Below are 25,824 nucleotides of genomic sequence, written 5' to 3' on the forward strand. Positions count from 1 at the left end.
TTTTTCTTTTTTACTTGATCCCTCCAGTCCTCCCCTACCACCCAATACAAGAAGCTGTCAGCCTGCTCTTTATCTATGAGTGTCTCTATTTTGCTTGCTAGTTCATTTTTTGTTTGTTAGATTCCGTTTATGAGTAAAATCATATGGTACTTGTCTTTCTCTGAAATATGTAATGTTCTCATTTGCCTCCTCTTTATCCTTACAAAATGCCCTCTGTTTTCTACTTTATTTTAATAATAATGTCTGTCTGTCCCATTTTAGCTCAAATTTGAGTAAGTCCAAGAGGCCTTCCAGACCTCAATCCTCTTTTCTAGTTTCACATGGCCTACAATGCATGTTTCAGTCATATCATATATCATATTTGTCATACACTGTGTATTTATTTATTTGTCTGTCTGTCCCACAAACATATACAGCCATGGGGGCAGTACCATTACAAGCAAATAGTAGGTACTTCATAAATGCTTATTAGATAGAAAATGGCATTTCTTTGGAAGTTGCCTCTTTTTATGATTTGTATTAACACTTATTTGCATACCATGTAAAGGAAACGTTAGTATAGATAATTAAAATTACTTTTTTGCTGTTAATGTGAATGTATGTTCTAGAAGCAAAGGTTTTAGGATTTAAGTAAGGATTTATTTAAGCTATGAATAAATAAGGAAAGTTAGGATGGAACAACATAAATAATTTAGTCACGTAGTAGAGTCATATTGATAGTATTTAAAGAAATGCCCAAATTGTACCTAAAACTGTATGGAACAGTATTAATGTTTGGAATATAAGGTCCAAGTCTAGTATTTCCTCAGTAGTCCCTACAGTACTCATTAAATAATGTTTAAGTAAATTATTGATTTCTACTTTGAGATTATATCTAAGAATATAAAATAACTAATGTGTAAAGAAAAGTGCAAATCTGTGAGCATTATTTTAAAATGTTTTCACTTAGTAACTGCACATCTGGAAATACAGTAGAAATTATACTAACAGGATAAAATGTAGATAGTGAAATAATACCTCAGGATATTTATGAGAATCAATTCTGATAACATATGGAAAGCCCTTCTCACTGCTCAGTAAATATTATTTTTTCACATTTTCAAAGTTAAAACAGTTTGCAAATTTAAAAAAAACCACAACTAGTGATGAACAAAAAAAATCAATTATGTGCTGATAGTCACTTAACACTGATCTTCCACTCCATTATATTTTTCTAAAAATTACGAAGTTAACAGTGACTAGTCATAGAATGTAGCGGATTTAACTTACGAATGGATTCTGCCTACTGAGAAATTTGCTAGGTTAGTTTGAGTCTGAGTGGGATTTAAAACTATTAACAGAAGAAAATGAAAGAAGGCACTTTGTAAAGGCTGACTGTTCAGCTTTTATTCAAATTCAGATGAGTACTTTAGTTGGTATTAGTTGTGTTTAACTCCTCATTTTCTTTGGTTTATTTTGACTATCTCAAGCAATTTTAGTCATGCAAAATATATTTTCTCATTCCAGGAAGGGGAATGAAGAACTTTATCACCTTTTCATATATATTTTGGTTAAAGATCTAAAAAATAACACATTTGTAACCACCAAATATTCTAGTAGTCGTTTTATTGTCTGTTTCAATATTAATTTCTGTCTTTATAGAAGGTAAATTCCACAAAAACAAAACCACATCTGCTTTTTTTTCATCCTTGTGATTCAAGCATAACACTTGGTCCAGTGTAGTAAATAAGTATTTGTTGACTAACAAAGAGTGGATGAAAGCAACCTTATTACAACTGTGTATTCTGTGATTTGGTTCAAATAAAATTTATAATGTGTACTTAGATTTACAACATTAAAGAACATTTTTAACACCGGATTTGCAATTGCCATTTCTCATTTTCTTTCTTTTCCATTGAATGATCTGAATCTGCTTGGTTTGTCCTAATACCTAAGTTTTATTTTCTGGTTTTAACTTTGGAAACAGCAAGAATTAACTAGAATACTCTGGTGGGCTTTTACAATTTTTTCAAGCTAATTTTCACCCAATGAGTCATAATTTTATATATTCAGATTTGTCAGAAATATATATAACTTAGGTAAAAATTCTATGAATGTACAAAATGAATTCTTATTTTAAGATTTTTCTATCCCTGTCTATTTTGTTCTGTCTCTTACTGGATAAGTTATAAGGTTTCTTAAAGCAGATACTCAAGTCCCTTAAAAAACAGATTCCTTTAAAAAGGGAGTAGAAAATAGTAGCTTTTGCCTGTTTTTCTTATTTTGTGCTGATTTTTTAAATTCTAGAACATGCACAAGTGCGTATTTTATTCATGATTCATGTAGATGTAATCCTAAAACCTTTAGTGTAAGTTCAGAATATTATAAACAAATAGTACATACATACTTTCTATGTTTCAGAGGATATTTTTATTCTCTTTTTAACATATATGTTTAAGGCACTATTTTACAAATGCAAAATGTGGTTGTTGAGAGCCATTGTTAATCTGTTGGGTTATTATCTGTTTGGTGTTTATTAACATAGTTGTTCTATTACTAATTTAAGTTTTAATGATAAAATGTTTTCTGTTTTAAATGGTACAATAAAACTTTAAGTTAAATACATCTATTATAGTTCATCAAAATAACATTCTCTTGATTAACCAAACATCCCCTCTCTCTGTGTTTTTGAGTAACAGCATGCTTCTGTGGCTCTTTAATTAAATGTCCTTACCTTACATTTGTCTGACTGGCTTCTGTTTACAGAAATTGTAAACCAATTGAATGCTCTGAGCAGCTTAGATGAAGATCAAGATGACTGCATAAAGCAAGCAAATATGCCTTCAGCTAAATCAGCCAGTTCCTCTGAAGGTCTAAGAGCTTTCTTCCTTTCTTTCTGCTTCTGATTGCCTGTATTTACTGTGACCTGCTGCCTCTTGGCTTCAGTCTGTACTTAACTGTCAGTTTTGTCTTTGTGCTTTTCCTTGAATGTTTTCTTTGCTAATTTGTAGTACACCAACAGGCAACAACATAACAGTACTTACTATCTTTAGCAAAGCCTTATATGAGGATTCTCATTAGGCAGTGATTTTAAAACATCTTATAAGATAATAATTAGTCATATAAAATGGCAATATTTCTTCAGTTAGAGTGTATATATTGTAATTGTTTTAAAAAATGTTTTCTTAGATTAAAACCATGTGCATTATTTATATTTAGGAGAGAAGGCTGTTTTAGTAAAAATCTAGTTGAGTACTTTTTTATTAGATCAAAATAAATTCAGAAGGTTTCTATAGTACATTATTTCATAAATTTTCAAGTTAATATGTATATGTTTGTTTTATATGAAAATGTTGGTATGCTACAAAATACTTGAATGGCATTCTGCCACCAGTAAAATGCTTTATCTTATTATTTGCAGGTATTATTAGTGTGAATTTTTACAATTTGAAAATTTCATGAATGATCAAAATTATGCTTTACTGTGAACTAATACATATGTTTATTTTCAGAGCTTATCAACAAACTTAACTTTTTGGATGAAGCAGAAAAGGACTTGGCCACTGTGAATTTAAATCCATTTGGTGATCCTGATGTAGCAGAATTAAATCCTTTTGGAGATCCTGATTCAGAAGGTGGTAAGTTCCCCCCCCGCCCCGCCCGCCCCTCGTACTTTTAAAGTCTTTATAGAGTCTAATTTTCTGAAAGTGTTAGGGCAGGAAGAGATTTTTTTTTAAGACTCATAAAATAATTTTTGCCCCTGGTGATATTATTGTGTTCAGTACACCTCCAGTTGATCAGCAGTTTTGGGTAACTTCCATTGAATTTTTAAAGAAAAAGGAAAGTTCTACATAGACATTACTTGAGCTTATTTTTAAATTTTCTGTTACTTTGATCAAATTGTAAAGCACTTTTGTTAGAGATAACAATTATTCTATCTCTTATTGGATAAATTACAAGGTTTCCTAAAGCAAATACTCGAGTTCCCTTAAAAGACATATTCCTTAGATCACAGAAGTAGAAAATAGTAGCTATGGCCTATTTTTCTTATTTTGTGTGGATTTTTAAAATTCTAGAACATGAACAAGTATTTTACCTAGTCTTACTAGTTTTGCCTACCAAATAAGGGTGGATTGTGGCACATACTCATACTGATGTGGCAGGGTGGCTTCTCACTCGAGACAACTCCTCTGCCCTCACCCTTGGAGAGTTTGGTGGGTCAGTCTACCTCCCACGCTGTGGCTGAAAATTATAGTCAGTGGTGAGGGTAAGTTTTACATGTGAGTAACAGAGCAGAAGGAAGATTGAGAACCACTGTTGTCATATATACAACATAATTGGAAGTAATAAACCCAGGTAATTTTATTCCCCTGGGTCATTTTTGTTATCAAGTAGTTTTGATCTCTTAAAGCCTAGATAAGAGCTGTTGAAGAAATGAGACTTATGTTTAATTAAACTCTTTTTTGTCAAATAAATGCAAGAATGATTAACCACTGTTTACATCTTTTAGAGTACTCTTATGAAATCTTTATGACTTTAAAGAGTTTTGTTGCCACCTGTCATGGTGAAAATGAGGTTGTAACTTCAGGATTCTCTCTGTTGGAGCAGCATTATTTTAGAATCCACTTTTCTTTCTCTACTTTTACTTTCTCCCTTCTTATCAGATTATAAATTAGTAAGTTTAAATTAGGAGATTTTATTTTGTTTGTGAGCTAATTAAGTTATGAGTGTATTTTAAATCTTGACACTTACAGTAAGTCTTAGAGATAATCTAGTTCAGCTGCCTATTTTCATAGATTAGGAAGCTGAGGCCCAGAGGAATTCGGTGATTTGAAGAAGACATTTAGTAAATGGAGGTGGAGTTATAGATCAAGAAATTTAGGTCAGTGGACTTCCGGCCAAGATGGAGGCTTAGGTAGAAACACTGTGCTTCCTCACACAACCGAGTTTAAAGACAATAAACTTTTGGTAACAAAAACACAACCAAAACACAGAAAATTGAACTATAGAGAAGTCCAACAACAACAAACAAGTGGGGTTGCACAGGAAAACTTGGCCGGACCAACCCAGACATGTGGCGGTTGGCAGATTCCAGGTGTGGAGTTGCAACGGGCAGACCCAGTGAGGGCGCAAGACGGCAGGCTGACCAAGGTCACACATTCACACGCAGATAAACCAGGCAAAGGAGGGAGCAGTGAGACAGACCATGCAGGCCCCGGCGGCAGGAAGCAGCAGGGGGGAACGCCGTTGCCCCTCTTTGACCCTGCCCCCACATACAGCATCACAACCCAGTGACTGAGTTGCCCCGCCCTGGTGAACACCTGGGGCTCTGCTCCTCATATATAACAGGCGCGAACAGACCAAAACATTAGGGCTCAAGAAGAACTCAAAGCCCTAGAGCCAATAACTCTAGGCGACCAAGAAATAGCCAACCTATCAGATGCACAGTTCAAAACACTGGTGATCAGGATGGTCACAGAACTGGTTGATTTTAGTCACAAATTAGAGGAACAAATGAAGGCTAAACTAATTGAAATGAAGGGAAATGCACAGGAAACCAATAGTGAAGGAAAGGAAACTGGGACTCAAATCAATGGAATGGACCAGAAGGAAGAAAAAAATGACCAGACAGAAGTATGAAGAAACAGAATTTAAAAAATGAGGAGAGGCTTAGGAACCTCCAGGACATCTTTAAATGTTCCAACTTCCGAATTATGGGAGTACCAGAAGGGGAAGAGGAAGAGCAACAAGTGGAAAAGTTATTTGAACAAATAATAAAGGAGAACTTCCCCAATCTGGCAAAGGAAGTAGACTTCCAGGAAATCCAGGAAGCTCAGAGAGCCCCAAAGAAGTTGGACCCAAGAAGGAACACACTAAGTCACATCATAATTACATTAGCCAAGATGAAAATGAAGGAGAGAATCCTAGAAGCAGCAAGAGATAAGGGGACAGTCACCTACAAAGGAGTTCCCATCAGACTGTCAGCTGATTTCTCAAAAGGGACCTCACAGGCAAGAAGGAGCTGGAAGGAAGTATTCCAAGTCATGAAATACAAAGACCTACATCCAAGACTGCTCTACCCAGCAAAGCTTTCATTTAGAATGGAAGGGCAGATAAAGTGCTTCTCAGATAAAATCAAATTCAAAGAATTCATCGTCTCCAAGCCCTTATTATATGAAATGTTAAAGGGACTTATCTAAGAAAAAGAAGATGAAAAATATGAACAGTGAAAGGACTGCAAACTCACAGTTACTAACAACCACACCTAAAACAAAAGCAAACTAAGAGGACAGCTAGATCGGGAGTGGAACCATAGAAATGGAGATCACATGGAGGGTTAGCAAGTGGGGATTGGAAGGAGAAGAAGGGGAGAGACGGTGCAGAGAATAAGTAGCATAGTCGATAGGTAGAAAATAGTTGGGAGGAGGGCAAGAATAGTATGGGAAATATAGAATCTAAAGAACTTAACATGTGGGCATAAACTAAAGGGGGGAATGGTGGGGAAGGGGTGTGTAGGGTGGAGGGGAATGAAGGGGAAATAGGACAACTGTAATGGCATAATCAATAAAGTATATTTAAAAAAAGAAATTTAGGTCAGTGGAGGTGGAGTTGCAGCTAAGATTTCTAATCAAGTGCCTTTTTTACAATATAGCTTCTCCTTGATTGTGTATACCATCTGAGTATATTGTTTTAAAAATATTATCAAGATGTTCTGACACATCAGTATTTGAACTTCCCATTTCAAAATCAAAGAAGTAATTTTTCTAAATATAGTGGGTATCTTCTGAGGAATAGAAAGGAGTAGCAGATATGTCATGTAATATTGTACTTCTATATAGGAGAGGTTAGCCAACTTGACTCAAAATCTTTACTCATGCTTATAGAGAGCCTAGAAAAAAATTGACAAGTATTCTCTTTAAATATACATCTCTTAGACTTTTTCTAAAAAGTATTTTTTCTATTAGAATACTTATTTTTCTGAAATAAATTTATTTTTATTGATTAAAAACTTGCATCTTCAGTATCAAAAGTATTTGGGGAAGATAAAAATGTGTTGCAACTCTGTAGTTGTGTGATGATGATGATGATTGGTTTTACAGCTTTAGTTTTCTTATATTCATGATATTCTGTGCTTCAGTGACTCTTTTGGAAAGTTACTAAGTGTATTTGGTAGCTTTTATATGAAGTAATCGTATCTTAGACCCTCTTTGTTGCCCGTTCTGTTATTTTCAAATCTTGCTCTGTAGCTTGAATATTTTCTTACTTTTGGTTTTGTAACTGATGAATTTACTTGGATCAATTTTTTCAGTTCTTTTCCTGAGAGTGAAAATTATAATTTTATTTCCATTGACCAATTTTGTCAGTTTCTTACATGTTTGAATCCTGATATTTGTTAATAAAAAATTCTGTAGGCACAGACTTTGCTGTCTCTCTTCCCTTACTGAGAAAAAAAATGCTTCATTTACATTATTACAAAGATTCTAGTGTTGTTAAGTTTAAATATTACCCTGGTCGTTCAAAAGATACACAGCTACTGAGTCTCTTCTCTAGTATAAATTGTATTTAAATTCATTTCAGTATTGATTTGTTATGATTTTATGAATTCTCTTTCACACTTTATAATTGCTTCCCCATGGTGTATGGAATTTTAATTCAGAGTTTTTATGTGTTTTTTTTTAATATAAAGACAAAGTCAGTATTCTGGGCTAATGTCTAAAAGTATAGGTAAAAATAGATTGACTTTAAAATGTAAAAGTCATAAATATGTATCAGTTATGAGATTTTTATAATAGATTAAATTATTTAATATGTCATTTATGAAATGTTTGTTTTTGCTGAGAATTTCAGTAACATATTTTCTGCCTCCCTCTTCTGGAATGTTTTGTCAGAGTTTCATGGCATAATTAAAATTACTTTTAAACTATCCTGTGATTATTGGCTTTCCTCAGTTGAGGAAAATATTTTTATCAGCAAAATCCATGATTAGATTTTGGACAGTTTCATAAGAAATTCTGGCTTTGTTTTAAAATGTTAATAAACATAAAAGAAAAAGGAGAGGCTGGTATTAAGTACTTAACACAAGTTGGAGGACACGATACCATTGGTTGTAGTGCTTTTGTGTGGTGAATCAGTTTTATTTTTAAGAGTGCCTTTGTTTTCAAATTCAAATTCATAATCATAAAATTTAGAAGAATTTGGTAAAACCTGTCTGTCAGCTTATTGGTATGAGTTTAATATAGTGCTTTCAACCTGAAAATTATATTACTCTTTTGTATTATTAGAGTGTTGATTGGGTCCAAGTTATATTTTTAAAAAATCAAACATCTCTTTAAAAGCTCTGAAGATTTAAGGTTTTGTAGAATACAAAAACCTGTTCTTTGAAGACTTTGCAAAAACAAATTAAGTGATATGTGGGTATATTTTTGATACTGTCCAAAATGACTTTTATATCCCTAAGTGGTTTTTGCTTGTATAACTAATCAAAGACCATTTCAAAATATAATCCATTTTTTGTTCTTTTAAAAGCATAAATATGTTATGTATCAGTTTGAGATGGCAAGCTAGTATATTGAAATAAAATAGGCACTAATAGAATGTTATACCTAAAAGACAGTTAACATTGTCGTATCATAATGCTAATATTATTAGGAACTCTAGAGGCATTCCAGAGATGCCATTTTGGGGAGCATCATTCCTGGAAAAGTAGACAAAGATCTTAGATATTATGTTTTCTGAATTTAGCCTTTCCGAAATGTGCTAGTGCTTTGACTCAGTTCCATAGAGTTTATTAATTCAATGTAGAGTATTTTTGAAAACACTGAAAATATAAGAAAATTTCATATAAAATCAATTGAATTTAATTCATCTGTTACTATTGTTTTATAGAACCAACCACTGAAACAGTTTCACCTAAAAAACCAGAAGAATCTTTTTATAATAACAGCTATAATCCCTTCAAAGAGGCACAAACTCCACAGTATTTAAACCCATTCGATGAGCCAGAAACCTTTGTAACTATAAAGGATTCTCCTCTCCAGTCTACAAAGAGAAAAAACATAAGACCTGTAGACATGAGCAAGTACCTCTATGCTGATAGTTCTAAAACTGAAGAAGAGGAGTTGGATGAGTAAGTATATTTCATGTTGCTATGATCATAGGTCAGTCTGTGTATTAACTACAGGGATCCTTCTGTAATATAACTTTTGATGGCAAAATGAGGTCTGTTGTAATGTTAATCTACAGTTTACAAGTTAGTGTCTGTCTCATCCTCATCTGAATTTTTATAATCTTGACTTTTATTCTCCCTGCCTTCTGAGGAAATATGTTTCTGGTATCTCTGATAACAATTTCTAAAGTGTCTTCTCATAGGAACTGTGTTACAGATGGCACTTGGGTATTTGTAATAGATTACTGTATGCATTATACTTCAATATGTTAAGGGTCTATTATGGGAACCAAATAATCATTTATGATACTGATTTGATGAGAAGGTATGTTCAAATGCCAAACCATGATATACATTTATAAATTTGGAATTGCCATTTATGTTATTATTCTCACCAGATGAGAGGCTTATAGACCACAAGCTCAAAATAAATAGAGTGATTGCAGCTGCTATTTTACCAAATCTCAGGTGGGGATAAGAGAAAGGTGTATTTACATTATGTTCTGAGGTTACACAATGTACTACCTGTGTGAATGCAGGCTGTGGCCCTGAGTGTAGTAAAAAGCAGCAAGCAAAACTTCTACTTAGGGCCATGATAGAGTTACATAGACTGGATATAGCTTCTTGTCTTATCTAAAAAAATGAATAGTACATGAAGTAACAGTTTCAACATTGGACACAAATGGCACAGGACAGTGATCCCTGAGAGGAAGAAAGAGAGAAGGTGAGCCCTACAATTGTCCAAGATTTATTTATGGTATTAATAAACAAGTGTGTTAAAATAAGTATTATGAATATACCCCAGATATTCAAGAAGGCAGAAGAAAGCATGAGCATGGAGAAGAAAATGTTAGTGAACCTAAAGACACAGCTATAGAAACTATCCAAGCCCTGGCTGGTGTAGCTCAGTGGATTGAGCATGGGCCTGCGAACCAGACGATCGTGGTTCGATTCGCAGTCAGGGCACATACTTGGGTTGCAGGCCAGCTTCCGGCAGGGGCCAGTTCCCTGCAGGGGATGCACAAGAAGCAACCATACATTGATGTTTCCTTCCTCTCTCCTTCCCTTCCCCTCTAAAGATAAATAAATAAAATATTTAAAAAAAAAAGAAACTATCCAAATTGAAACATAAGCGGGGGTCGGGGGGGGATGAAAAAAAATTAAGCAGAGAATCAGTGAGGTAACTTTAAGTGGACTAATATATGTGTAGTTGTAGTTCCAAAAGGAGAGAAACGAGGGTAAGGGAAGACAGAAAAAATATTTGAAGAAATAATGGCCAAAAGTTGTAGAAATTAAAAAATAGTAATACACCTACAGGTCCAAGAAGCTGAATGGACCCCAAATATAAGAAACATGAAGAAACTCACAGCAAGACTTTTAACAAAAACAATTCAAGTCAGAAAAAAGTAGGGCGATATTTTAAAGTATAAAAGCAAAAAAAAACTATCAACACAAATTTCTGTCAACCCCACACACAAAGGATATTTTCAGATACCTAAAAGCTGAGGTAATCTATCACCATCAGACTTGCTTTGCAAAAAATGTGTAAAAGAAACTTCATTCAGGAGGCAAATGACACTACTTGGAGATTTGTATCTAAACAAAGGAATGAAGAGCACAAGAAATGGAAGATATATTAGTATATATAAAATACTTGTCTTATTCTTTAAAATATAATTGATTTTAAAGTTCAAATAATAATATATTCTGTGTTTTATAACCTGTATAGAAAATGACAATCTTAAAAATTGACAGTTATGCCCTGGTCCGATGGCCTAATTGGTTGAAATGTCATCTGGTACACCAAAAGGTTGTGGGTTCGATTCCTGCTTGGGGTACATACTGGAGGCAGCTGATTGATGTTTCTCACATCGATGTTTCAGTCTCTTTCTCTCTGAAATTAATATACATATCCTTAGGTGAGGGTTAAAAAATAATAACAAAAATTGACAATTATAACAATTGAGCACAAATGCTGAGAGTAGGAAATTAGAGTGCTGTTTTAAGCTTCGTAAACATGATACTTGAAGATATACTATTTTTTACAGAAAGACATAATTATTTATATAGAAAATCATAAGGAATCTTCGAGAAGTTTACCAGAACTAAAAAGTAAATTTGGCAATATGATTACATGTATCAATATACAAATTTTATTACATTTTTATGGAAAATCAGAAATGGGAAATTTTAAAATACCGTATATGAAAGCATTAAAAAGCTCTTAGGGATAAATTTGAAGTTGATGTGCAAGAACTATATGCTGAAAGCAACAAAACATTGCTGAGAGCAATTAAAGAGAGAAATCTAATGGACAGAAATCTATAGCCGTAGATTCAAGTTGATCTATACATTCAATGCTATCCCAATCAAATTTTTGACATACTTTTTTTAAATAACTGATAAGTTAAACCTAAAATATGTATGGAAATGCAAATTCCCTAGAATAGACAGAACAAGTTTGCAAAAGAACAAAATTGGAGGACTTACATTTCAAGGCTCATTAACCAAGGTATTGTCTTAAAGCTAGGCATACAGGTTAAAGAAAGAGAATATAAAAGTCTAGAATTAAGTCCACACATATATTACCAATTGATTTTTGACAAAGCTAGCAAGGGAAGTTGGTTAGGAAAGGATAATGTTTACAATAAATGGTCTAGAACAAGTAGATTTCCATATTCTCCCTCCCAAACCAACCCCCAAACAAAAAAACTACAACATTGTCTCACATCATATACAAAATATAACTAAAAAGAGATTATACACCTGAAAGTAAGAGCTGAAACATTGGAACTTTTAGAAGAAAGCATGGGAGAAAATCTTAGTAACCTAGGGTTAGGTAAAATTTTTTTTAAAGAATGCAAAAAGCACAAAAAAATCAGAGAAAAAATCATTAATTTAGACAATATCAAAATTAAAAACTTAAAGGCACGTCACAGTTTGGCAAAATTCTTTGTAAAACACATAGCTGACAAAAGACTTGTGTCAAGAATATGTAAAGAATTTTTTGCTCTCATGGTGTGGCTCACCTTGTGGGTATTGTCCCTCTAAGTGAAAGGTTGCTGGTTTGGTTCCAGGTCAGGGTAAATGCCTGGGTTGTGGGTTCAGTCAGTACCCAGTCGTCGTGTGTGCAAAAAACAACCCACATTGATGTTTCTCACCCTCTCTTTCTCCCTCTTTCTAAAAATAAATAAGTTTTTTTAAAGCAGTATTTTTAGGCCAATAATAAGACTAACTTTTTTTAAAGAGGAAAAAAAATTGAACTGAAATTTCACAAAAAATAAGAGAATGGCCAATGTGCACTCAAAAAATGCTCAACATCTTAGTTTTCAAGGAAATGCAAATTAAAACCAAATCAGATACCACTGCACACCCACTTGGGTTGTGGAAATTTAAAAGACTGGCTATAGCAAATACTGTCAAGAATGTGGAGCCACTGGAACACTCAGAACTCTCGGAGTTCTAAATGATAGAAACATTTAATTTTATTTTTAATTAAATTTATTAAGGTTACATTGGTTAATAAATTATATAGATTTCAAGCTTACAATTCTGTAATATATAATCTGTATCTTGCATTGCGTATCTGCCACCCAGTCAAATCTCCTTCCATCACCATATATTTGACCCCTTTTGCCCTTTACTATCACTCCTCACCCCTCTTCCCCTCTAGTAACCACCATACCGTTGTCTGAGTTTTTGTTTGTCTTGTTTATTTATTTGTTGCTTTCAGTTTTGAATCCCACATATATATGAAGTCATATGGTTCTTAACCTATTCTGTTTGACGTACTTTGCTAGTGTCATATTCTCAAGATCCATTCATATTGTCGCATCTTTTATGGCTGAGTATTGTTCATTTCATTGTATGTATGTACCACATTTTCTTCAGTTATTTGTCAAAGGAGACTTCAGTGTGATACAAGCATTTTAGATAACAATTTTGGCAATTTTTTTAAAAGTTAGCCCTGGCTGGTGTGGCTCAGTGCCAGCCTGCAAACCAAGGGGATTGCCAGTTTGATTCCCAGTCAGGGCACATGCCTGGCTTGCAGGCCAGGTCCCCAGTAAAGGGCACGCCAGAAGCAACCACACATTGATGTTTCTTTCCCTCTTTTTTTTTTCCTTTCCCCTGTCTCTAAAAATAAATAAAATCTTTTTTAAAAAGTTAAACATACCTATCATTTGACCCAGCCATTTCATTTGTAGGTACTGTTTACTCGAGAAATGAAAGTAGCCCTGACTGGTTTGGCTCAGACGTTTGGTCACTGTCGCTGAACTGAATTCCCAGTTAGGGCATATGCTGGATTGCGGGCTGGATCCCCAGTTGAGGAGCATGTGAGATGCAACTGATGTATGTTTTTCTCTCACATTGATGTTTCTCTCCCTCTCTTTCTCCTTCCTTTTCCCTCTCTCTATAACATAAATAAATAAAATCTTTTGAAAAAAGGAAACTAGCTATTAAAAAAAGAAATGAAAGCATATGTCCACAAAAATTTATGTAAGAATATATTAATATCTGTTTATCTAAGAACAAAATATGGCAATAACTCAAATGTCCATTATTGGGCAAATAGGTAAACAAATGTGGTATATCCATACAGTGGAATACTATTCAATAATAAAGAAGAAACGTGATTTTTTGGAATTTTCTATTTTGGATTATATTTTATTGCTTGTCCCAATTTTTCCCCCTTTGCCCACCTCCACTGCCCACATTCCCTCAGTAGGCAATCCCCATACTGTAATCAATGTCTGTGGGTCATGCATATATGTTCTTTGGCTACTAGATTCCCTATGCTGTACTTTATACCCCTGTGACTATCCTGTAACAATCAATATCTACTTCTTAATCTCTTCACCTTTTTCATCCATCTCCTCCTCCCATCTGGCAACCTTCAGTTATTCTCTGTATCTGTGATTCTGTTTCTGTTCTGCTTATTTGTTTATTTTGTTTTTTAGATTCAATTTTTCATGGATATGCATGTATTTCCATTTTATTCATATTTTAGATCTTCTTAAAGAAGACCCTTTATCCTTTCATATAATACTGTTTTGGTGGTGATGGACTCCTTTAGCTCCTTTTGCCTGGGAAACTCTTTGTCCTTCAATTCTAAATGATAGCTTTGCTGGGTATAATAATCTTGTTTGTAGGTCCTTGCTTTTCATCAGTTTGCATAATTCTTGCCTGCAAAGTTTCTTTTGAGAACTCAGTTGATAGTTTTATGGAGACTCCTTTATAGTAACCCTCTGCCTGTCTCTTGCTGCTTGTAAGTTTCTATCTGTATTTTTAACCTTTAACATTTTAATTATGATGTGTCTTGGTGTGTTCCTCTTTGGGTCCAACTTGTTTGGGACTCTCTGTGTTCCTCGACTTGTGTGTCTATTTCCTTCAACAAATTAGGGAAGTTTTCTTTCATTATTTGTTCAAATAGGTTTTCCATTTCTTGCTCTCTTCTCTTGGCACCCCCCACACCCCCCATGATACAAATATTGGTACACTTGAAGTTATCCCAGAGTCTCCTTAACACTGTCTTCATTTGGGGAAATTCTTATTTCTTCTCGCTGTTCTGATTGGTATTTTTTGCTTCCTTATATTCCAAATCTCTGATTGATTCTTGGCTTCATCCACTCTACTGTTTACTCCCTGTATATTGTTCTTTATTTCAGTTAGTGTGACTGCATCTTTTTTATGCTGTTGAGGTCCTCACTAAGTTCCTTGAGCATTCTTACAATCAGTGTTTTGAACTCTGAGCCTAGTAGATTGCTTTTCTCCATTTTGTTGATTTCTTTTTCTGGAGTTTTGTTCTGTTCTTTTATTTGGGCCATATTTCTTTGTCTCCTCATTTTGGCAACCTTCCTGTGTTTGTTTCTATGTATTAGTGAGAGCTGCTATGATTCCCTATCTTGGTAGCATGGCCTAATGTAGTAGGTGACCTGTAGAGTTCTGTGGCACAGCTTTCTTTTTCACCTAAGCTTGATACTTGAGTTGTACCCACTGTGTGAGCTGTGTACATCCTCCTGTAGTAGTTGAGCCTTGATTACTTTTGGTATATCCAAGGTTAGCCACCACCTCTGTTCTCTCAGGGGCTCCCCAGCATAAGGTACAAAGCAATCTGCAGATGGGTACTACTTGTGCGGGGCTTGGAGGTGCCCAGGTAAGTCCAGGCTGTGAACCAGGAACAGCTGCAGCTAGTACCAGGCCTGGGCTCCCTTAACTAGAGGTACAGGGCTCCTCGAGGCCATACATTGCTTGTTTGAAAGAATTTAGGAAAATGTGAAGCACGACAGGTGTGAGGTGGTATTTTATTGTGGTTTAATTTGCATTTCTTTGATTATTAGTGCTGTTGATCATCTTTTCATATGTCTACTATCCATCTGTATTTCCTCTTTGGAGAAATGCCTATTCAGGTCTTTGCCAATTTTTAAATTAGATTGTTTGCATTTTTGGTGTTGGGTTATGAGTTCTGTGTTTTGTATAGTAACCCCTTACTGGATGTGTCATTGATGAATAACTGTTTTCATTCAGTAGGTTTCCTTTTGGTTTTATTGATATTTTCCTTCGCTGTGCAAAAAACTTACTAGTTTGTTATAGTCCCATTTGTGTTTTGTTCTGTTTAGTTTTGTTTTTCCCCAAAGATATATATTAGAAAAAATATTATGAAGGGAAATGTCAGAGAGTTTACTACATATTGTTTTCTTCTAGAAGTTTTATGGTTTTGAATCTTACATTTAAATCTTTAATTTATGTGAGTTTATTCTTGCATGTGCTATAAGAAGGTGGTCTAGTTTCATTTTTTAGCATGTATTTGTCTGGTTTTCCTAACACCATTTACTGAACAGACTATCTTTACCCAATTGTATATTCTTTTCTCTTTTGTCATAGATTAGTTGAACATAAAGGAATGGCTGTATTTCTAATGGTTCTCTAATTCTGTTCCATTGATCTATATGATTTTTTTTATGTCAGTACCATTCTGTTTGTAACTATAACATTGTAGTATCGTGGTTTGATATAGCATGACACCTCTAACTTTGTTTTTCTTTCTCAAAATTGTGGCTGTTCAGGGTCTTTTGTGATTCCATATAAATTTGGGGGATTATTTTTTCTAGTTCTGTGAAAAATGCTGTTGGTATTTTGATAAGGATTGCATTGAATCTATACATTCCTTTGTATAGTATGGGCATTTTAATGTTGTTAATTCTTCCTATCCATGAGCAAAGTCTATATGTTTCTATTTACCTGTAAGGAAGAAACAAACTATTGGTACATATACCTACATGGATAAATCTAAGAGGAATGAAGAGCACAAGAATGGCAAATATGATTCTATGTATAAAATACTTATGTTTTAAAATCTCTTTAAAATGTAATTGATTTCTAAGTTTAAATACTAATATATTCTGTGTTTTATAACACGTGTACAAGTAAAATGTCCAGAACCACATCAAAAGAACAATTACTGAGGGCATAGGTACTGTTTGACTTAGAAAAGAGATGATTTAAGGGAATTATAATAACCAAACTCAGTTATTTAAAAGATTTGTTTGAAGGAATGAAGGTGCCTCATTAGCACAGTAGATAGTGTGTCAGTCTCATATCTGAAAGAATAAGGTCGCTGATTTGTTTTCTCTTGCCCTGGAATTGCATTTCTGAACCTTTTCCCATTTTACAACAGGTTGCTAATCTCACATGTGCAACATGCTTCCATGGGCATGGCTATGTTTCGATAAACCTAAAAAACTTCTAACCTCTAATAAATATGTAGAATTACATCATGAGAATCTAATTCCAAAACCAGGTTGAGATTTCAATACTAATTAATAACTATACATTGGTTGAAAAAGTTGGCTCAACTCTTGCTCTAAAGTTACTGCGTTTGTTTTCTTTGAAATAGCTAATGTGTGATCAAAATAAAATTTCTTATGGGTGGTGTAGGTGCTGAGTAATAGCCACACACCTAAAGCATTTGAATATCAATGTAAACTTTAAGTACAAACATTCAGTCATTTCAAGATGCCTGGGTATTACACAACACACACACACCCAGCTCTCTCTTATTAACAAGTTAAAGAGGCATCTAATGTTTGCTTAAAGTTTAAAATGCCTTAATAAAAACTAATATCAGAATGACTGGAAGTTTCGTTTTGACCATTCTTTTTTACACATGAAAGTCACAGTCTTTATGAATTTCCCATGAATAAAGAACATTCTAAGTGGTTCAATTATCTCAGGTTACCAAAAAGAGCCGAAAAACATGCTAGTTTTTTGTTTTGTTTTGTAGGAATATACACACAAATTCTAAAGATTGCTTATCACCTGATGTGAGAATCTAGGAAAAATTCAGTTTGTATTAATTCCTTATTTGATATTCCTCATCTTTTCCCCCCAAAAGTTTGTAAGTACAACCTTAGGTGTAGAAATATTCCAAAATTTGTTAACTATAGTAATAAACTTATGTATGACCTTCCAAATCAAGTGAAAAGCCTATATGACTCATCTTTCCTTACCAGACTCTTCTGTACCCTCTGACAAAAACTGTCACAAATAAGTAGTGCTGACTCCTTTAATGTGTAAAATAATTTTCAGAACCTCAGTATACCCATCAGCACCAAGAGAAAGTATATACCCTGTGGTGTTTTTAGCACAAGTCCTTTACGCATAGCAACCACGTGGATTTCTCAGTGTTCTCATGTTTGGGGGTTAGTTCAGCCATTCCATTTAATTTAGCAAAAATGAAACTGATAAAGCAATAACATCACTCTCAAAACATATATGAAGTGACTTTTGAGGTCCAGCATGAATCATTTCTAGTATTATGTGTCAGTTTCTCAAGGAAAATTGTCATTGAGTTTTATTTACAGATGCTATGCACTCATTTTAATACATTTGTATTATTTTCCAAAGAAATAGAAATTTTCAAAGTGACAGGAAAAGACTATGAATTTTGCTATACCCTTCATATTTTATTTTTTCAGTGTGTTTGTTAATCCTATTCTAGTCAATTTGTAATGTTTCTTTTTATAATTGTTTTTCTGGGTAAATTATTTTCTAAACAGGATTTTTATTTAAAATTATTCTGTCCAATTTTTCACTTAATCTAACATGGTTTTAATTCACAAGTTAATTAATCTATTACTCAAGTATACAGTATGAGGATAAAAATAATTTTTTATTTAGAGTGATGTAGGAAGCCCTGCAATAAATTATTTAAACCCTAGATAATGAACAGTGTGAAAATTATGTTAATTTCTTAGATAATTTTTCCTTACTAAAAATATTATTTAAATATATTTAAAGTGTATTAATCAGCAATTATATAACTTGCTATTATAGAGAAGGAAGACGTTTCACAGTCATATATATATATTACTAATTCACTTTTTAATAGCAGTTTTTATTGAGATATATATCACATAACATACAATTTTACATTTTAAAGTATATATACTTTACTGATTTTTAGTTTATTCACTGTGTTGTGCAACAATCACAACTATCTAATTTCAGACATTTTCATTAGTCCCCAAAATTCCATATCTATTTGTGATTATTCCCAATCCTCCCTTCCCTCGTCTCCTGAAAACCACTAATGTTCTTTTTTTATATGCAGATTTGACTATTCTGATACTTCATATAAATTGAAACATATCCTATTTATTCTTCAAGAGTAGGAAATTCAGTTTAAGTCAGGAATCTGATATACAAGGAGCACCACTCAAAGACCTAAAAAGTAAAAGCTTCTTGATCTTATTCTGATTTAGTACCTAATCAGTAGTACCTAGCACACTGTTCTTTAATAGGTGGATTATAAGTGTGTAGAGATGATGATTCCCTTAGCTCTCCTAGTAGTCATGCATGTTCCAGGGTAGCTGGAGTCCCTGGTAACTCCATTTTCCAGCACCCTCCTCTGCTTCCAAATTTTGTCACTACATGTCAAGTTAAAACAGATTGAGAAATATAGCTCTAATTGTTTCAAGCAAATGTCCATTTTGATTATATTTCTAGTAGTAGAGCCTGAGGAACCAACTTTGGAAATTGATTTGAGCTTCTTTTCTTCTTGACATTTACCTTCTCTATACGAAGGATACTAATATTCAAGTAGTTAGAGGAATACCTAAATGGTTAGAAGCAGGCAAAGAGAAATGAATAAAAAGGACAATATTTAGATATCTTTGTATGTATACTAGATGTTTTAGAAAGTTGTATACAACTAGGTATGGTAAATTCAGTTAGAATTCTCTGTGGCTCCCCCCACAGAGACCCACTGCCACCCCCCATTCTACTAAGACATGATCTGCTTGGGGAGGAAAGGTGGCCAATCTCTCAAAGAAGGGCCGTGAGCCTGTTCCTCAGTGGGCTTTTATTGGGTTTAATTTTCATGAGAATACAGGGCATAAAGCTCATCACTTACTGTCAGGCAGTAATGATCAAATAGTAGATAACATTCAAAGAACTATGAGACCTTATTCTGAGTCAGGGTTAGATAGCTAAAGGGCCATAAAACTTTGGGTTTTATGGGAAATAAACTCATTTTATGCTTGGTCCCTTATTATTTAAATTGAGGGCATTCTTAGCAAAGCAGGTTTCACAGGATTTTATGTATTCTTTCTTAAGCCTGATTGCCCCTGGAAACCACTCATTCCAGCACAGGGCCACAGCCACCTCTGGCATTGTTTCAAGCTTAAAATCAGGTGGGGGAAGTAAGGCAACCAAGACATTAAGAGACTTTTTACAGATAGAATGAAGACTCAGGCTATGACAAAGCTGAGGGGTGAGGGTCTATAACCCCTTTTCTATAGACCCCTAAGTCCTTCCCTGATGGCCCCTTTGAGCTGTGCCTGTCTTAGGTCATCCCTCCCTTGAGGAATCTTACCTGTCATTGGCTAACCAGTCATCTGCCCTGGGACAAGCAGGGTGAAGTAAAGGGGGCAAAGGCTGCACCCTTGCCAAGAGGATAAGCTTTGTTTCCTTCGTGGCTTATGGTCCCAAGGTCTTTTTACTCAGCCTTAGCTATGGGGGGTTACAGCTTCTGAAACCAGGCAGGGCGGTCCTCAACAGGCCTGTTTTAAGGAATTCCTTTAAATTTTTTTGTAGCAAAAAAATCTATCTTCTAACACTTTTGAGTTTTTCTTAAAACTAGCCATATTTACATAACAAATTAATGATAATTTTTGGAGCAGCTACCATCTTAGACACAATGGAAATTTGTTGTAAAGAGATATAATCAGAAATAATTTTTTAAAAATTCACTTCATTAATTCACATAACAGAATTAATTCTGTTAGACTGAATTGGGTCTGTTTGGGTCCTGAAACATTTAACATCAGTTGGCAAGTAGTAAGTTTGGGGGGAGGTGGGAGATTTTTTTCCTGAAGTTTTGGAGTTTAAAGGAAATTATTGTTTTTATCCCATTTCTGTGAATTACCTCCCTTTGAACAACTTTTAGAGTTTGAAAAACAGCTCTATTAGGCTATCAATAAAATGAATAGGACAAATAAGATTCTTGTGAGGATTAAATAAGTTAATACATGTAAAACACTTAAAAACAGTCCCTAGTACAGTGTAAGCACTTTTTAAATGCTAATAGTGTTATTGGCAAGCCCTCTATTCTAGACTGGTTGTGATAACTTTTTACCTGTTTTCAGAGAGAATGTTCATATTTTTCTGAACACCTTGCTATTTTAACATTGTTCCTTGCTTTGACTTCTCCCCATTCTTCAGTAGGTAGTAATCATGGGGTATCATTACTTCAAGCATATCTTGGTCAAGTAGGCAAAAATATGTTGGTCAAAAGAGCCAATTTTCTGATATATATCTATATATCTCTTGTTCTTTTTCTCTTGAGTGAGTAGACATAAGAAGAGGAAGAAAGAGAATGGGTTTCTATGTAAATGTCAACTCCACTTAATTAAAACCAGCTGCCCTGAGCAGAGTTGAGAGAGATTGAAACTGCCCCAGCTCAATGGGAAGAAGTCATATAATTCTAACCATTGCCATGAGTACAAGTGAAAGTGACATCACAAATATGATGTATTTCCCATCTCTGATTTAGATATACTTAGTAACTGGAGTCTCATGTGACTATAGATATAAATCCCTAGGCCAAGATGTAAATAGTTGGTTTTGGTTCTAAGTGAGTCTGGTACTATTGTATGCACAGTTGAAACTTGGGGCTATCACTCATATAGGCCTTATATAACTTAGGTGGAATTCCCCTGGTCTAATCACTCTATTTGGGTAACCTGGTACTTAGATTTGTCAACTCAAATTCTGTCGTTACCATGCACACAGGATATTAGACTCTAGGGAACTGACTAATGTTGAAAAAATTCAACAAACTGAAAAGTGAGAACCAGAATAACAGTTTATTATTGTGTAATAAGAAAGAAACTTATCATATACACCAAATGCTTGTTGTTTATGAGTAAGTAATGAGGAAAAAAAGTCCATCTACTCATAAAGGGAGTTATTAACAAGGAACATTTTCTGCCTGGGCCTAGACTCTAGATAGAGGTGGGAGGAAAAGTCTTCCCTGAGAAGTTATAGGCGCAGGACCACCCTCATGTGGATTTGATGTATTGACAGGATTGTCTGAGAACCTCCAAGCCAAGAAAGTAATGTATAAAGTGCCTCCTGAATTACTTGGCAAATCCAAGAACTTCAATACATAAAACACTCTGAAGAGAGGCACTCCCAGCTCAGATTACAAAGGATTTCCTTAGATTAAGCTCTGAATTCACAATCTAGAATTACAAAACACACAAGGAAACAGTTTACTAAGAGAAAGAGGAGATAAAAGAAATACCGGGATTGTATATGTAATAACTTCAAATAATAAATTTATTAGAGACATAAAATAATGACTCAAATCCCTATACCTGAGGTATTATATACACAGCCATATGAGGAAATATGCTTATTGAAATTAAAAATCCATTATATTAGACACAGATGAAGAGAGAAGAAGTTAACTGGGTTATAGATGTGAGGGAATTATCTAGACTGTAGCACAGAAGGAACAACAAAAATTTATAGAAATATTAAAGAGAGTTCAACATACATTTAATAAGATTTTTGGAAGAAGAGAAAATAAAGAAGAGGCTGTGAAATAATGGCTGATGTTTTCATAAGTAATGGAACATCTGCAGGAACCCTAGGTAAACAATGACTAACAAAGGAACATTAATAAGCTAGCAGGGGCCTAATGTCTGCAAAATGTTAAGATGATTTAAATAACCATTAGAATTCCCTAGTTATCATTAAGTTTATCATTTCAGGCTGAAGTAGAGATATTTTTTAAGTCTTGGGAGAATTTACTAATAGAACCTCACTGAATGAACTTCTTAAACATGTTCCCTAAAGAGATGGGAATTTAATACCAAGGAAGGGATGGAATGCAAGGAAAAAAATGTTTGGTGTAGGAGTATAAAAAAACCAAATCAGTATTTCCATATTTAATTTCTTTTTCCTTGGGTGTGGAGAATATATACGATTTACTGTTATTAAAAACATTTTCCTGAGGGTCTGTATATAATGAGCTGAGTTGACCTCTTGTTTAAAAAGTTAAAAAAATACTTTTTAAAAAGGGAAACATTTTGTTGTTGATGATCAACAAAACACAAGTTTAACAGTGATTGTTTCCAAATTGCAGGTTATCAGTGATATGGTTTTCTCCTTATTTTCAAGTTTTATAAACGAACATATTTTTAATTAGATACACTATTTTTAAACAGACATTTAACAATAATTTTTCTTTCATTTAGATCAAATCCTTTTTATGAACCTAAACCAACTCCTCCTGCAAATAATTTGATAGCTCCAAATCAGGAACTGGAAACTGAAAAGAGAGTGAAAAGAAGAGCCCCCGCCCCACCAGTGGCCTCACCAAAGACAGGAGCAGTGAATGAAAACATGACTGTTTCTGCAGGAAGAGATCTCTCTGCTTCTCCTAAGGTAGGAGTTTTCTCTTGGTAAAACATACTAACATTTGCTCTTTCCCCCCAGTGCAATTTAATTCAAATTAAGAAAAGTCACTATTAACTGTTTTTGATGATTTAAAAGTAAAATCCAAATAGGTTCATTATACTGCAACATTGTATATATGTGTAGCAAACTGTATTTTTACAGTATAATCCGGATTGGATAGTTTGGGTTAAGATTCGTTTTTAAATGCTCTTTTGAAATCAGAGGAAGAGAGGCACTGTAATTATATGGTTGCTGATTTAAACAAAGGATACACTAGCTAGGTGGAAAGGACAGTTTCCAGTGATAAGAGGAAGGAGCAGAAGTCTTCTTTTGAGAAATGTCCTGGAAAGATTAAGTTTCAGTATTGTTACTTTGATTTATCTCACCTTAAAATTTTGGCCTTATTGTTGTCACTATTTTTTTACAAATTTTAATTCATCATTACTGTGACAAGGTAATACAGTATTGAAACAAAGTCTGAAGCTTTTAAATGGGTTTGTTGCAAATAGTATGATACCTTCCACGTGCAAGGTAGAAATGTTGGATTTAGCAAGGTTTTATTTATTTTCTTTTAGGCAGATAACTCATGGGTATTTTGTTGTTGTTACCATATTATATTATGTAATTCTCACAGGTAGTTAAGAGAAAAAGAAGATGAACTTGAACTCAGAGGGATAAAGTAAATGTCATATATAAAAATGTATACCATTATCTTTTTATATATGAGAAACTGAATCTTAATTAAATAACTTAGTGTAATAAAAGTCACTTAGTAGTGACTGTACCAGGATTAAGTTTCAAGTCTTTTGAGTTTAAAACCCATACCTTTCCCACTGTGCCAGTCTACCTCTAAAGAAGTATTTCCAGCTCCAACTTAGAACTCTTAATACAGTTTTTTTAGAGAAACGTTGTTTAAGTTCTGTTGTAGTGAAGTAGTGAAGTTTTTACATTATTTCGAGGACACTGTTCCACTGCAGACAGATGCATTGTGGAATAAGTGATGTTTATAGCAAAGGCTGAGCATTTGCCATATGCTTCTCTTGAAAAATGCTTCCTTGTGCTGAGACACAGATAGTAGAAGCACAGTCACTGATATTCCAGTAACCGCTGATCTGGTAGTTAGTTTAGGTAATGACTGTTTGAAAGGTAAGTATGAAAACTTAAATTTTAAAAAGATTAATGATATATTATTAAATGAAAAAGTACATAACAGAGTGTAGTATGATAATTTCCATATGTGTGAAGTTTTATTTAAAAAGCTTTATTCACACATATATACATACACAAAGACATACACACATACATTATGGAAGGAATTACAACTTAATAGTTCTTGCCTTTGAGGAGAAGGGTCTTGGTAGGATGGGGGTATGCACAAGACTGAGGAAAGCATCGCTTTTCCTTTTTTAACCTTGCTGTATTGTTTGAATTTTCACAATTTAGACAGTTTACTTATTTTCCTTTGTTTTTTATACTAAAAGAGGTTTGGAGTAATGAGATCATGCATTCTTTTTGTTATTGTTGTTGCCTTCTATGTAAGATACAAAATGACATTTCCTTGAAAAAATATTATCTTTCAAGAGAGGAAGTCACTTTTGAGTTTGATCAGGGATATTAAACTGTTTGGTGGTGGCCTGGGGTTCCATGAGGTCCCTTGGTGTTCAGCACTGGAGATGAGGTATGGAGGCTTAGCAGGGCCCTTGACCCCCTGTTCCACTTTTACAGCACAAATCCACATTCATTTGTTTTATACGTTGTAATTCATGTAAGATTTGATTTGGAAAAAAATGGAGCATTGCCAAACTGAAAAAAAAGAAAGAAATTGGAAACTACTAACTACACAATTATGTATGAGATAAGGAAGAAGATTAGAATCACTGGCATACTGACAGTAATAAAAATGATAAATGGCGAGTGAGAAAGCACAGTAGTGTGGGGTTTATTCATCATTGGAATGTATATATTTCTATATGTGTGTATACATATATTCTCACTATAGACTGGAATATATTCCTGAAGACTTTGTGGTGTTATAGCATAGTGAAATAATTGCCCATTTTGGCAACCTTAAGTCAACATGAAAGAGTCTTGCTATGTTTTATATATAGTATTCTATTTAGAAAAACAGGAAAGTATACTTTATATCAAAATGTTTTTATTAAAATTAAACAGTTTTAATGTCTAAAAGGGTATGCTTCCTGGCCAGTTATTTTCCTTATTTGTAAATTGAAAAGGACATAATAGTTCAAATAAAGCTTTTTAGTCCTGGCCAGAGTTGCTCAGTCTGTTGGAGCATCATCCTGTATACCAAAAGGCTGCAGGTTCGATTCCTAGTCAGGGCACATACCTAAGTTGTGGGTTCAGTCCCTGGTTGGGGCCCATGCAAGAGGCAACCAATTAATGTTTCTCTTTCATGTTGATGTTTCTGTCTCTCATCCTCTCCTATGTCTCACTCTAAAATCAATAAACATATCCTCCTGTGAGGATTAAAAATAAATAATTAAAAAATAAAACCATTGAAAAAATCAGGCTCAAATTTTAGTCAAATAATAAAAGGATATTACACCACAGTTGTTTTGTACGACAAAATGCCAAATTGCACTGAACAGCAACTGCTTACAGAGGCCGAAGAGCTTCCACTGTCATAAAATAATGAGTGTTCAGCTAGGTAGTTAATATCTTCACCTGTCACCTAAAACTACTTACTTTTAAGA

General features: G+C 34.0%; 1 protein-coding gene across 1 annotated transcript in view; it reads left to right on the forward strand.

Moving 5' to 3' along the window:
- Positions 1-25,824, forward strand: part of EHBP1 (EH domain binding protein 1) — a 361,085-nt gene that overhangs the window by 149,949 nt on the left and 185,312 nt on the right. The window contains exons 8-11 of the mRNA XM_037049039.1: positions 2,746-2,850; positions 3,492-3,614; positions 8,866-9,106; positions 22,909-23,098. Of these exons, the coding sequence (XP_036904934.1) occupies positions 2,746-2,850; positions 3,492-3,614; positions 8,866-9,106; positions 22,909-23,098 (659 nt within the window). The remainder of the gene's footprint in view (positions 1-2,745; positions 2,851-3,491; positions 3,615-8,865; positions 9,107-22,908; positions 23,099-25,824) is intronic.

This window comes from Sturnira hondurensis, unplaced genomic scaffold (assembly GCF_014824575.4).
Source record: "Sturnira hondurensis isolate 20B ecotype Veracruz unplaced genomic scaffold, ASM1482457v3 Scaffold0006413, whole genome shotgun sequence".
Lineage (NCBI taxonomy): Eukaryota > Metazoa > Chordata > Mammalia > Chiroptera > Phyllostomidae > Sturnira > Sturnira hondurensis.